Below are 14,240 nucleotides of genomic sequence, written 5' to 3' on the forward strand. Positions count from 1 at the left end.
TGCAATATCGTACTATTATCATTATTGATATAGTAAAAATTTTATGAGGCTACACAAGGAGTTTACGGGGAGAGGAGAATTGTCTAGGTGCCAGGAATCTGGACTTCCCTGAAAAGCAAATAATTAGCAGCGATAATTTTGGTAATGGCTCCACGCTTTTTAGGCCTCACAGACCGCAAAACCGTAGGGGAGGCTGCACAATCTTGTTGGTGCATAATGCCAAAATATCGTTTGACCGTGCGGCGAGTACTTTGTCCGGCGTAACGTGAAATCGGTCGAAGATTGGATCGAATATAGAGCTAGAGAGATGCACATCGGTCAGGGAGCGCAGATGAAGCACGACCGTTGCATAATCTGACCCTTTGATCAGCAATTAACGCCACGACTGGAGCCTGCTGGTCGTTCCATCGTTCTGTTTCACATCTAACAGACGCGATGCCAAAATATTATTAACATGCGGTTACCTGATCCGCATATTATACGGCTGGTTGCTTTTATGTTTTATCAAATTAAAACAATTCCTGGTCCTCCCGTTAATTAATATAACATTGATTTCTATTCTAGTGCCTCAACATGATTCGTGCTATCTTTTATATTTTTATATATTTAATTTATTTCCTATCAAAAAAATGTTAGCGCAATTTTTCTCAGTAAAGGTAGTCGTGTATTTCTATTGTATACATTTATATTTTCATGTATTCTTCGTTAGTATATGTTGCTTGAACATTTTTTATTTTAAAATAGTAGGAGAAACACTCGAATTAAGTTTAAAAAATTACTAAATTGAAAGTATGTTGTAAGATTATTTGATTATTAAAGCCTAGCTAATCTGAAACTTTAAATCAAAATAATATAACATTTTTTAATATTTTATATTAAATTTGATTCAATTTATATCAATAAAATTGTTAAAAATTCTTTCAAAACTTTTTTACTACAACAGGTTTAAAGTAATCATAAAAATAATACTGTGTTTATAGCTCTCGTAACGTCCCGCCTTAGTTAAAACGGGTTATCAGAAAATCACGTCCTTGACAATGAAAGGGAAGCATTTATTCCCATCGTGCAACTCCCTCTTATTAAAGCATTATTAGCGTGGAACCCGCGTATTCAATCGCCTAAATGAGCGACGTAGCCTTGATTGGCTTTACTCTCGCGATTCGTCGGTGTGGCTTATCGTATGGGGAGGGGGCCCTTGACAATAAGCGCGGCAGGCTTAAAGGCGTAGTGATGCGTAAATCTTGCCTCACAGTAGGACAATACGCCCACTTTGTGGCCCGTACAGTTTGCTACTGTACCCTTGAGTCCCGTCATTAAACCTATTTCGGTGCCTCCAGAAATGCACCCTCGAGAACTGCATGCGACGCACGAGAAGGCAACTATACGCTTCGCTTCAAATTTCTCGCGTATCCACCTTATCGAACGCGCGAGTCTGGCAGTGATTCTCCACAGTACGAACGCAAAATGGGAAGACATACTCATGTATTCCTAGAATCGTTACCACCGATTAATATTAACGTCGAATCACAAAACGATTAATAATAAATGAAAAGAATGGCACAGATATAAACTGACATTTTTTTCGGTGTCATTTATCTACTCTTGCCTTGTAATGAAATATAAAAATTATTCAAAACATTGAACTTCTTCGATTCTGATTAATATTTCTCTTCTTCAATTGTGTATAATATTTTGCGTCTTTCTTTCTGCTGAAAATTATGATTGTAAACTGTTGGTTACACGTTGGCAGACACGTAATACTAATGTCATGATCGGATTTGGCTTGAAACGATTAAGTCATTACACATTGCATTAGTCCGCAATACGCATTACGCAGTGTGGATTATAGAATAATCCGCATATTCTCCGTTGTGTAAGTCAATAAGCTCCCCCCCATTATCTATCGAGAATGCTATCCATATAACTATGCTGAGAGACTTTAACATGTATATTGATTTATTTAATGCCTAAATATATTAATTATTAAGTAAAAGAGGAATCTTATTTCTATATTATATATTTTAGTATCACTTTATTTGAATACACTATGCTTAATATATATAATACTTAACATTTATAAAAATATATATAAAATTAGATTTCATATTTTTATAAATATTAAGTATTCTTATTTTTTAATATACTTTATACTTTTTTGTTAAGATATTAACGTATAATTTAGATTTTTTTTAGGTACAAGCAGAATTTGACTTTAAATTCACTCTAAAATTAAATTTTTATTAAATAAAAGTTTTAACATTTCAGTTAAAAATTACCGAGAAAAAAAATATTTATATCGAAGATCACATTATAGATAAAATGATATCAGAGCAAATCTAACTTTAATCATTAATTTGTAAAATTAAATCTGCTTTAATATAATTTGATTCTTCTGATATAATTTGACCTAGCTATTTTGATATAAAAACTTTTTCCCGGGTAATTTGATAATTTATAATAGAGATATTAAAAAGTATCTCTAAATTTTTTTCACATTTTTTGAAAGCCTAGAAAAGTAAAAAAAAGTCGAACAAACTGTGTTAATAAAGAGTTAATATAAGATCAAAGACAATATTAAAGAAATATTTAAATTATCTGTAAACTGCTTTCAGTAATAAATAATTATATAGTAATATAAGACGTTTATAACAATAGTTAATATATATAATACCAGTGAGCAGTTGAGAAACACAAGCAACTTTAATTGTGTGTGTATAATTGATTCTATTTAATTATCAAGAGAGTAAGCACACAGCTCTCAATCTCTTCGCGATGAATCAGCCGGCAGCGAAATAAAAGGCAGACCGGAAGTAGGTGTTGTGAAATCTAACAGAATGAAGCACAGTAGTGGTAAAGTATCGTGCACGAGGGGGAGCAGCATTGTCGACGATAAAAATAGTTGACATGTGCGTCAAATGCGAGGGACGATGCCCGTTCGATTCCGGGACACGGCGCATGAACATTGCGCGTACCTCGCGATGTCATTCTCAGCAGGAAGCTAGTCATTGTAAAATGCCACTTTACGCCATTCTCGGCCTGGCGAATCACCGTAGAAATCTCAAATTGTAAATCGCGCGAGTGGCCGGCGAGTATATGTCGGGCAAGTGCTTGTAGAGAGCCATTACAGATTTTCCGCAACCGTTTGCGTTTATGCGATAATAGACGCTAACAAAATTGCGCGTTCACGACATAAGGGACGCGAATCCCGACGCGATACTCGCCACTGCTGTCCCGTGCACCACTATCGCGTTTCTAAAAGTCATCGCGTCAGTTGTCCAATCTCTCGGCCGATTGGCAGATTTTGTGAGAAAAGCTGGCGTTCCGCGTCGCTACAAGTAGAAAATGTTAAATCGTGCACACGCGTGTAAGAAAACGTTAAGATCACATCTGCCACGCCGACAAAAACGACGAAGAGGACGGACGAAGTGGAGGAGGAGGCGGCGGCGGCAGCCGATGTGAATGGTACGAAAAATCGGTGACGAGACCATTATAAAGTCCTTCAGCGGGGAACTAACGTGTTATTGAGAAGCTACCAGGTATAACTTATGCCTCCACCTATAACTCGAGAGTTCATATTGTACCGAGAATACTCTTCTACGAGAGGACCCCGACGGTAATGGGCCACCTTTTGTGCCGGGACGCGCTCTATTGATGTCGGGAGAAATTCCGTAACGTTTGCGCAACACGATAGATGACTCGTTTTCTCTCCCCCGTCTCCATCTCTTCTCTCTTCCTTTTTTTCTCTCTCTCTCTCCTCTCTTTCCCGCTGAAGATATCTCCTCGACCGTCGCGCCGGTCACGCCGGAGAAACGGGAATCCGGGACGAATCCTTACGCGGATTCACCTGGCGCGGCTTCACAGTTAGTGAACTCGGCCGGGAGATCATTGGAAACTCGTCAAATTCGGATGGCGCTTTGTGAATCAAACGCCAACGGAGGACCCTCGGCCTTTGTCCGAGAGGGAGACGCGGTGGGTTCGGCGCGAATTATGATTTTTCATTGTGAAGTCAAGAGGAACCGACGGCGGGGAGGGACCCGGCGATTGTCGCGCGCGCCGGGTTGTCCTCGAATCTTCTCGCTCGAATCGGTTTTCGGCGACAATACGAGGTGGCAATCCAGCTGCCGAGGAAATGCACTACACAGCGGCTACGGAGCGCGCGGCATTAAATACGATATAATGGCAGCTACATGACGTTGTTAAAGCGCACGTCTCTATTATTCTCCAATATACCGGGCCGGAATCCCTGGTTGGCTTCTAAACGCTCGCGATGCAGATAAACATACTCGGTTGGAATAATGACGGGTCCGTATATATCGTCGCTAAAATATCAATGCCGTGTAGACACTCCATCGGTAAGGAGCCAACGAGCGAGGAGGCAGCGAGGCATCTCGCGCTACAAGCAGCTATATGAAGCCGAGGAATGCGTTCGTCCGATCCCACGGCTTATCCCCCTTCACTCTCCCTTCCCTCGTTAGCTCTTTTTCTTTCTGGTACGCGATAGTAGTATTACCGGGCTTAGGCTTTCTCTCTCTCTCTCTCTCTTTCTCTTTCCCTCTTTCCCTCTCGCGCTTACCCCTTCTCCTCCCTTCTTCCCTTTCTCTCTCTCTCTCTCTCTCTCTCTCTCTCTCTCTCTCTCTCTCTCTCTCTCTCTCTCTCTCTCTCTCTCTCTCTCTCTCTCTCTGTCTTCCTCTTTCTTTCTCACGTTGTCTCAGACTACAGTATGCAATCTACCGACTCGCTGGCTCTCTTTTAGCAGATCCTGGAATGTGACTGTATCAAACCCGAACCCAATCTCTCTTAAATCTCGAAGAAACGGATAAACACGTACGCTGATAAATGAGGCAACGTTCGTTAGGTATTTCGATGAACGTAGGTGTTGGAAAGTTGAACGACTGGAAATTACGAGAGCAACTCTTCGGCACGAGAATTCGGACAATTTGGATTACGTTTTCAATTTTCATTCGTATCTATTTGACACCGCACATTTCCGCGTTAAAAAGACGTCGAACAAATTGGTGAGCTATGCGACACCTTCTTAGCCGGTTAATAATAATGTTTTACAACCCGGTGAAACAACGGAGGACCGTCGTTCACTTCTTTTTTTTTCCAGCCGTTGCATCGATCACGTCTCCGGGGTCACGTTGCGGTACCGCGACCTAATCGCGATCTGTTAATATCACAAGAGGTATAAGCTTATATACGGTGAAGTCAAGGCGATATCCAGATCGTTTTATTATGCATATCGGCCCCAGTTGGAACTGGTATTTGCAATCATTTAAGAGCGGAAATTATCCTTCCTACTGGACGGGCGAGAGCAATTTATTCATACTTCTCTTATTATTCAAACTCCGAGAGAGAAAATAATCGTAAACGAATGCGACGAGTTTGTTGCGCGAGTTAAGATCTAAATTTGATTTGGGCTGTAAATAGAACTCACTTTGAGCTTTTGAGTGTGACCACATCGGCAACAGCAGTACGACATGTAATCGGGTAGCGCGGGCATGAACCTCAACTGCTCCTGCTGCGAGTACTCGTCCACGAGCTTGCGATAATGCACCCTGAAAATGGGCCTCGTTGCGCTGTGCGTGCCTTTGCCGAGGCGTCCCATAATCGCAAAGAATGCGGCCAGAATATTGCGCCTGCGTGCAAGCCTCCTCATGCCACAGCGACCGTTGTACTCTCTTGTTACACACGGTGTCCTTCCAAATCGCGCCCTTAACTTTCACAAAAGGGGAATACTTTTCCTCCTCCCCTCCCCCTCCCCCCTCCCGGAGAGATCAAGCGGCGATCGGATCCTTTATCCGGATTTAATAGCAAAGCAACAATTCGACACTGTCATACGTAGGAACGGTTGTACCATCACACAGATCACGACGCCGGTCATTCGCACCTCTGACATCGATATTCCACACATTTCCGGTCACATTCACAGACACTATATACGCGGCGTACTTTCTACTACACGCCGGCATCCGGAATGCCGACGCGTTGAAATATTTGCCGCATCCAGCACCTTTCTCCAAAGATATTCCCCTCCGACGGTACCGGCATCTAACGCGGGACCAGGCGCCTCTCGAAGTCACGACGTTCCAATCTATATCTCGTAACAGCACGTGAGTGAGCACCACTCAAACCTCGTAACGCGATCGGGGACACTGGTATCGGTCCGGTAACGGAAATAGGGTGGCGCATCCATTGCTGGAAAGCTGTCGAGGGGCTCCGTCGACTGACTTCTTCCCCTGCGGCCACCGATCTCCCAAATCCCCCGCGAGAGAACGCGGTGTTATTAGCAGGTGACGGCGACGTCGCGAGCGACCCGCGAGATTCCTTCCAGTCCTACATGCGCGACACACTCACTTGGTGGATCCTCGTGAGCTCCGCTCTCTGATGGCGTGCGTGCGTATAGCTACGTGTCGCTCTGCACGCCGACCCGCGGAAACCGGTTAACGTGTACCGCGCCGCTTCTCGCTTCTCACTTGTCGTCTGTCAATTGCACACGCTAGTGTCGCCACGTCCTTCTAATATTTCCCGAGTTGGACTTGCCGCGGGACAGCCTCCGACGAGGTCGCCAGGTTGCGCCTGGTAAACATTCGCGTACTGAAGTATTCGAGGGCAGGGATCTATGGACTGAAGAATCGTTAAGAGAGGTCTCCGGGCGAAGTTTTGTGCCTCCCGTTCCTTGAATTCCTCGGCGACGCTCGACGGATGACTCACGCGCGTTGCTCCCCCCTTTTCTCCAAAACTTTCATATCTCTATAGAAGTAAGATCGATGGAACAAACGAGTCGTATTTTCTTTCGTAAGTTTTTTTCTTACGTGTTGCCCGGACGTCACGGTCTTTCACCGTTCACCGGTAAGTCGGAGCCGGTGCCATCGCGGAAGCGGAAACCCACACAGGGACGGGTGAGGGAGTGGGGGCGGCGAGCCATCCGTTAGGTTGGCCGGTTCAAAGAGGACCCCGGTCCTTTCCGCTGTCAACCTACGGGTGAACCTCCAACGTTCCGGCGTTCCGGTCTTCTTTCCCCCTTTCCTTCGTCGTCCCGGTCCCGGTGCGGGCCGTCGCCGTTGTCGTCTCTCACGCGCGGTGGAAGCTCGCAAAGCCGCAAAAGTTCGGACACCGCGCGGTGCTTAACTGGCCCGCCGACGATGTGGCAATACCTCCCGGTACGTATATAGAGAGAGACTGAAGTCCACGAGGAACACGAAGCGAGAGCACCGCCGCTCCGGCCGGCCCACACGGTTCCATCCCCACCGCGGTCTGCGAGAAGCCGAGCGGTGCGACCGACCGACCGACCGCTTTCTTGCTTCAACCGCGGCATTGAACACGTTCAACGGCAGCTGTTGAATACCACGTGTCCCCGTTCTCCCTCTCGCCCTTGCTGTCCCTCGTCCTTTCTCTCTCTCTCCCTCTCTCTCTTCGTTCGTCTCTCTCGGTCTGTCGGTCAGTCCTTCCCGCTCCGCCTTGTCGCTCCTCGTCCCTCTCACGATCTTTTCCACGGCTTCTTATTCTTTTTACTCTGCCACAACCGAGAACGCCACTCGACAGAGAGCCAGCGCCGCACGGAGCGCATGAGTTTGCGATTCGCGTTCTTTGACCCGCCGTCAGCGCGACGCGCCGCGCCGCTCGATCGCGGTCTTCGGCTTCGTACTCGCGCCGTGTCCGGTGATGTGAAGTACTTAGAGGGTAAATACCTCTCCTTTTTACACCCAAATACGTTTCGGAGGATCCCTCCCGTACCTGGCCCTTGGTATCTTTCTTGCAACGAGCACGTATACCTAGAATGTTCGCATACCTTCTTTGGAATGCCTGTACCTGCCACAGGTACCCGTCTCTACTTAACGTACGTTTTAAGGCGCTCTTCAAGGTCAGTGTAAAGGAACGAATCGCGGAATCCTGAATTAGTCAGAATTTTCGCAAGGTCGTAAAGACCCTCACACACGGGACACATCCGCGGTCATTGAAATCCTAGGCTCTTTCTCCTTCAAAAAAGAAAGTATGGAAGGAATTCATGCACGCGGGCAATTCATGCCTTTTATTTCCCTTTAAGAAGATCATTTCAAACTTTTATATTCTTTCCCCTCTCTCCGAGGTGGCATCATATGTTGACGAATCACCTGACAGAGAACGTGGAAATTGCTTGGAAACTGAAATGCAGTGTCAACCGCTTCAACGAACGCGAAAACCTTCGAATACTCGACGCTGAGGCTCTTCACTTTTTTATTTCCGCCTATTCTCCTCGGCCGTGCGCCGGCTATCGGAGTAAGCCCACTTGATCCGGGGCCTTCGGGAACGATGACGTTCTTAATTCGACGGAAGGTATTTAAAGTTTAATCCGAAGAGTGCGCCCATTAGGGTTGACTAAATGTCAAGGCGGTGGCGTGGAGTGCAAAGTTCCAAGTGCAAAGTCTACTATTCCCTCTAACTCGCTCTAAAGCTCCGCCAACTTACGGCTCTATCCTTTCTGATATCGTCGACGGACCTCGATGCCTCGGGGCGATGTTATCTTCCAGACAACAGGAAGAGGCTTTTAGATCCTCGGGATTCGGTAGTTGTCGGTGTATCGACGTCCGAGACAATATCTCTCTTCCCGTGTATTCGTTGGTCTTAACACCGAGGCACGTTCCTCCCACGGACGGCTGTTATGACTTTCGATAAAACGCGACATAGGAGTCAATACGTGTCACGTTAATGGCGAAGCTTTGTATCGATAAGGTAAAACGAAGGTGAAATATGTCGCGGTTGGATGATGAATTCACCGACAAATCGCGATCGCGTTAGAAGACGAATGTAAATTCATTACATTTTACGAGAATCGATAAGGTAGACTCATTAATTCGTGCAGGAGGAATTCTCGGGCTGCGTGTAAGATGACATTCTGGTCTTGTAGTTTCAATTTAAATTTTGTCCGCTAAACGCGCAGCGCCCGCTGGCTCTAAACGCCGGCAGAGTTGTCAAGAGCAAAGGGGGCGATCCATCAGCTTTAAACGACGGAGACAGCTTCCAGTTTCCACTTGAGACGCACGCGGTTGTCCAGTGGCGAGGGACGACCTGTCACGTGCAGTATCTTGAACGAAAATCCCGGCTTACAGTTTCGACGATTTATATTAACCCGATTTATTTAAGATACTTCGAACGCCAGTAAAATATTTCGAAGATACTTCGAATTTTTTTCTGTTTATTTCGAGTGCGCCTGCATTAACGTGTATTTTTTTCGTCATCTCGACCATTTATTGCCACTCTATTTTTTTTTATGCTTAAAGCTCCATTGTTGTGGAATGAAGCTTTCTTCCACAAAAATAGACTCGTTTATGACTTCGTTAACGCGTTTGTCAGGTACTCCAGTCTTCGTTAGAGTCGCGCCCTACGTGCTGCGAAAAGAAGAAATATCAAAGAGAAAGTTGCATTATACTGACCTGGTCTGCAGACTCGGTGATAAAAGAATGACAGTACTGTAGGCTGAAGTGGGCTCTGGGTTCTCGTGCCAGAAAGCTGAATTGGGCGTGCTGCGGCTCACAAGTCGCGTAAGAGATGCGTCTTAACGCGTGCGCCATTTGCACGCACTGCAACAGAAATGAAGAAAGAAGAAAAATGAAAAAATTAAAAAAATCTTGAGAACTTTTGCTTTAAAAACTTCGATCTATGCGTAATTATTACAATGTAGTAAATGTGACAGTATAAGATGTATTTGGGAATGTGATCAAAATATCAAAATATTAACTTTTTATTTTACTAAAAAATAGATTTAAGTGTTTTAAATTTTTATTTAATTTTGGATTTGGAATGATTCTCTCCTTATCGTTCCTTCCTAGCGTTGTTTCGAAGAAAGAAGAGAATAAATTATTGTAAGAGATTATGAGAGTGGATAATGTGTTTAATAATGAAAATACCTTGCAAGTAATATTTATTGTTAATAATTACTTAATAAAACTTAATATAAGATACTTATTAACTAGTTAAACTTACTTAATAATTACTTTATAAAACTTAACAATTATTTAATAGAAGGTGATTAGTAACATAAGCTTAATGTTACATTTTATTTATGATGGTTCTATGAGTCAGTTATTTTGAATAATGCGTTTAGCATAATAAATAAAAAATAATTTAAATTATCACTGACTGACAATTTCCGAGATATTTTCGAGAGTGAGCCTCATGTTGAACGCAAACAAAAGTGATTTACGAGCGTTTTATTATTGCTCTCATCCTGTTGAGTGATTTAATCATTTAAATCAATTTCGTTGTGAAACGTTGTGTATGTGTCAAGATCCATACAAGAAACTAGTGTCCTCATTAAACAGGATATCGTCATAAATATCACTTACAACATATATAGCTCGTTAGCAACCAAATATTGCGTGTATCTACATTGAAGAGTAGAATAAGAGAATAATTAAATGGTACGAATAGGTTATGCCCGTCCTGAAAGAGTTTGGCAGAAAAATTATTTGACACAAAATTATATTTATTAGTCTCTTTAATAGAATTCAGTAAAATAAATACACAAATATTGTTAGAAAGGGAACGTATTAAAAATTTATGTATATATTTTATTTAATTGTATATATGTGTTATATAATGTTCTTTTTTTAGTTATAATTATTTAAAACTGAAGTTACATTAAATAATATCATTTTTCATATTTCTTTTATTTTTAAATTTAAAACGGTATTAATTTAATTATTCACATAAATAATAAAGTTAAAAGATGATTTAAACAAAAAATTTTAGAAAAACAATTTTGAGATTTTAAAAACAAACACATTTTGCAAATATGTAAGCTAAAATTGTTGAAATTTGTCAAATGGATATGAAAAAGTATTTTATATTACAAGAAAATTTGTTTGTAAAAAAATAATTATTGCAACATAAACATTTGTATCTTTTTGAAACAAAGAAAAGCTTTTAGACAAATCGAAAAAGTCCCATTACATATTTTTATGACTATTGGATTCGTTGATGATTTGTTTTAAAATGGTAAGAAATAAAAAAAAAGGAAATACTCAACGAGAGTACTAAAAACAGGAAGTGATTAATTAAGCATTGGCTACTCGAAAATCTTGCGAGGTTTTGACGGAATTTTTTTTGAAACTTTTAATGATTTATCAAGACTTTATTTGCGAAATGATGCTTATAACGGGTTAAAAGTTTAAACGCAAATTTTATTCTTTGGCTGACGTTTTCTATTTACCTTCTCTGTGAAACATAAAAAAAATAGGTCTTAAAAAATTTTTGTTTCTGAGAATTTTGTAAAAAAAATTCTATTGGAATATAGAATGTTAATAAAGAAAAGATTAGATCTTAGAAATCCTATAATTTAGGCGTATCATTATAACATATATATGCATAAATATTCTTCTACGGTAAGACAGCAATTTATGTAAAGTAGCGTGCACGTCATCGTCACAACTCACCGAATTTAGACACTGTTCTCATTCTGGGACGTAAATTTTTAATGTTGTCTATAAATTTGGGAGCTAGTGCAAATAAAACTCGTCCAGTGAGCAAAATCTTCGTCTTCAAGGGAGCTTTCCGCGAGATTTCGCCAATATCTCCAGCCAAGAATTTTATATCCTCGCAACGGGTGCCCCATGCACTCTTGATATTTTATTACCCGGCCCCGTAGAATTACATTGAGCATGTTTACAGTTTTCCTCGCACGTTCTATTAATATTTATCTGTTCATTGTGTCGCGGCACCATACACTTGTGCGTGCTATAGACGCCGGTACTGATTGTGTGGTTGCTTGGGCGCGTATAAAATCTTTTCTTTGTGCAAAAGGGACTTAGCATTTCTGTATTGCAACCCGTAATTTTCTTCGCGATTGTGCGAATTGATGTTGCAATTTAAATGTAAAATAATTTATATTTTTATTCAATAAATGGATAAGGAGCCCTTCCCTCTTTAACTCACGCTAAAATTATTGGCCTTTAAAATTCAAAACCCATATTCCCAGAGCAACGTTTTTGGCTTGAGCCATTATTGCACTCCAATCTTCAATCTTAAAGAGAAATATAGTTTTATCTTCGCCCTCGAGATAAGATGCTTGCTTAAATTCGTTCTTTCGCAGAGGTAAGCATGCGGACGAGTAGAATGGTGATTGAAAAGATGATCGTACTGTAGGGGCAAATTTTCCGGCAGGGATACTCCGCGATTCTATCAAGTTTCGTGCTGAATTTTTCATGGTGCCTGCATTTACTCCAAGTAGCAAACTTCTACGTGAGAAAGATATAAATGACCCCCGGCTCGGGTAAAAAGCTGCTTCTACTTATGCCTCCCGGATGGACGTTACTTGGACCTGGTCTTCTTACCGCTATTGTTAAACTGCGTACAAAATGTAAGGATCCTTTCAATTACTTTATTTGCGCGACTGATATCGATTCGTTTACGATAAATAACAATGAAAATATAGATAATATAGTTAATAAATACAGTGGTGATAATTGCTTTTTTATAAAAAAAGGAAATGGGAAATATTTTTTTTTTTTGAAAAATAACGAGACGAGACAATTATCGATGTAAAAATTTCCAACGTTGAAATCACCAGGTGTATCTCTGACCGATCGGCTGATTTAATCAGTTTATCTCAGCTTGCGCGGGGCGTAATCTAATTTGTTAGCAGCCACTGGAGCACATCGCGCAAAGTTACCCGCTCGATTTGGGTTTCTGCTCGAAAGTTAAAATTCAATTCGTTAAAAATTCGATGGAAGTACGTTACGCGAAGTTTCCGACTAAGCCGGTCCACTCGAAACATAGTTGCGTGGCGCAAAGTTGTTACGGGCCGAGAATCGCCCCGGTAACGCGGGAAGCGAAGCAAAACTATCTCGAGGCAACTATGCGCGTTACCAATCGCTCCTGGCAGAACAAACGACATCCTGGAGAGGATCTCGTCGAGTTTGTCATATTCCACAGGCAGGATACTGACGTCGTTATTCACCCGCTCCTCCCGTCTTTACTCGTTTCTACGCCTTTGCAACGGGATACGTCGCTGCAGCACTTGCACCGGTTATTTGAACCCCCTATTCATTGTCCCGCCTTGAGAATACCTGGAATCGGAGATTTCCAACAAATCGCGAAATCCGATTGCGAACGTAAAAGTATCTTCTGCAACGAGGGAATCGTCCGAGCCAAAGATTTATTTATGACAAACGAGTGCATCTCAAAAGAATTTCTCGCCTTCCATTTTTTTTAAGTAAAAACAATAGTGAAAGAAATCACTTTTTTGTTATTCTAGAGAAAAATCCTGCTGTTATTTATGAAATAAAAATATAAATCACATTATTTTTGAAGATGCACACAGTCGTCCAATCAATTAAAAATTTTTGTTCCAAATTATAAAGCGTATGATATAAATAAAATAATAGAGATAAACGCATGCATTCTCTCTTATACGTTGGGTTCAAAAAGAATAAACAATAGATTTAATACAAATATTTATTTAAAAGAGATGTATTTGTAAAAAAAATTATTTGAAATAAATATTTTATAAAAAAACAGATACTACAAAACATTCAAATGTACATTTATTATATAAACATATATAGAAGAGAGCACAAAATAGAAAAGAATCAAATAGAAACAGCATATATAAATAAGAGAACAAATATAAATGTAACTTTATAAACATGGTTTAAACTAAATTTACTTGTAATTAATTATCTAACTAATTGATCAGAAAAATGAGTTATATCTATATGTAAACATGTTGTTTTCTTTATTTCAATCTTACTATTTTTTATTTTATATTTTTAAGAAGTAGAAAATAGAGAAATCATATATCTATGTATAATATCTTGAAATGTGAAATAAATATATTATTTCAAATAAATGTATATATAAATATTAAATGTAATTAGCTTTTTTATTTTTATTACACAAAATACTTACTTTAAATAGTATTATTTGCACATAATTCCTTTAAAATTCATTTTTATTATTACTTTTCCTAGCACACATACTGGTAACAATATATTTTATATTCTTGTATCATTTTGTTTTGCATTGAATTTTTACTACCAAATTCTGTTTTCTTCTTGCGTAATTTCTTTTCTTAAAAAGTTACATTTATACATCAGTACAAGAAAATTAGAGCGGACTTTAAGAATATATTTGTTTTCAAAAAATTGATTTTAATAAAGAATTTATATATATGTCTAAATATATTATTTATACTTTTATCTAATTTCTATAATTTTTATTATAAAATTCTTAAATTAAAAACGTAATATAATGTCCACGTA

General features: G+C 40.4%; 1 protein-coding gene across 1 annotated transcript in view; it reads right to left on the minus strand.

The window, feature by feature from the left end:
- LOC118644180 (tensin-1-like) overlaps positions 1-14,240 on the minus strand; it is a gene marked incomplete at its 5' end in the record, with an annotated part of 53,297 nt that overhangs the window by 15,247 nt on the left and 23,810 nt on the right. The window contains one exon of the mRNA XM_036291576.1: positions 9,414-9,560. Within this exon, the coding sequence (XP_036147469.1) occupies positions 9,414-9,560 (147 nt within the window). The remainder of the gene's footprint in view (positions 1-9,413; positions 9,561-14,240) is intronic.

This window comes from Monomorium pharaonis, chromosome 8 (assembly GCF_013373865.1).
Source record: "Monomorium pharaonis isolate MP-MQ-018 chromosome 8, ASM1337386v2, whole genome shotgun sequence".
Lineage (NCBI taxonomy): Eukaryota > Metazoa > Arthropoda > Insecta > Hymenoptera > Formicidae > Monomorium > Monomorium pharaonis.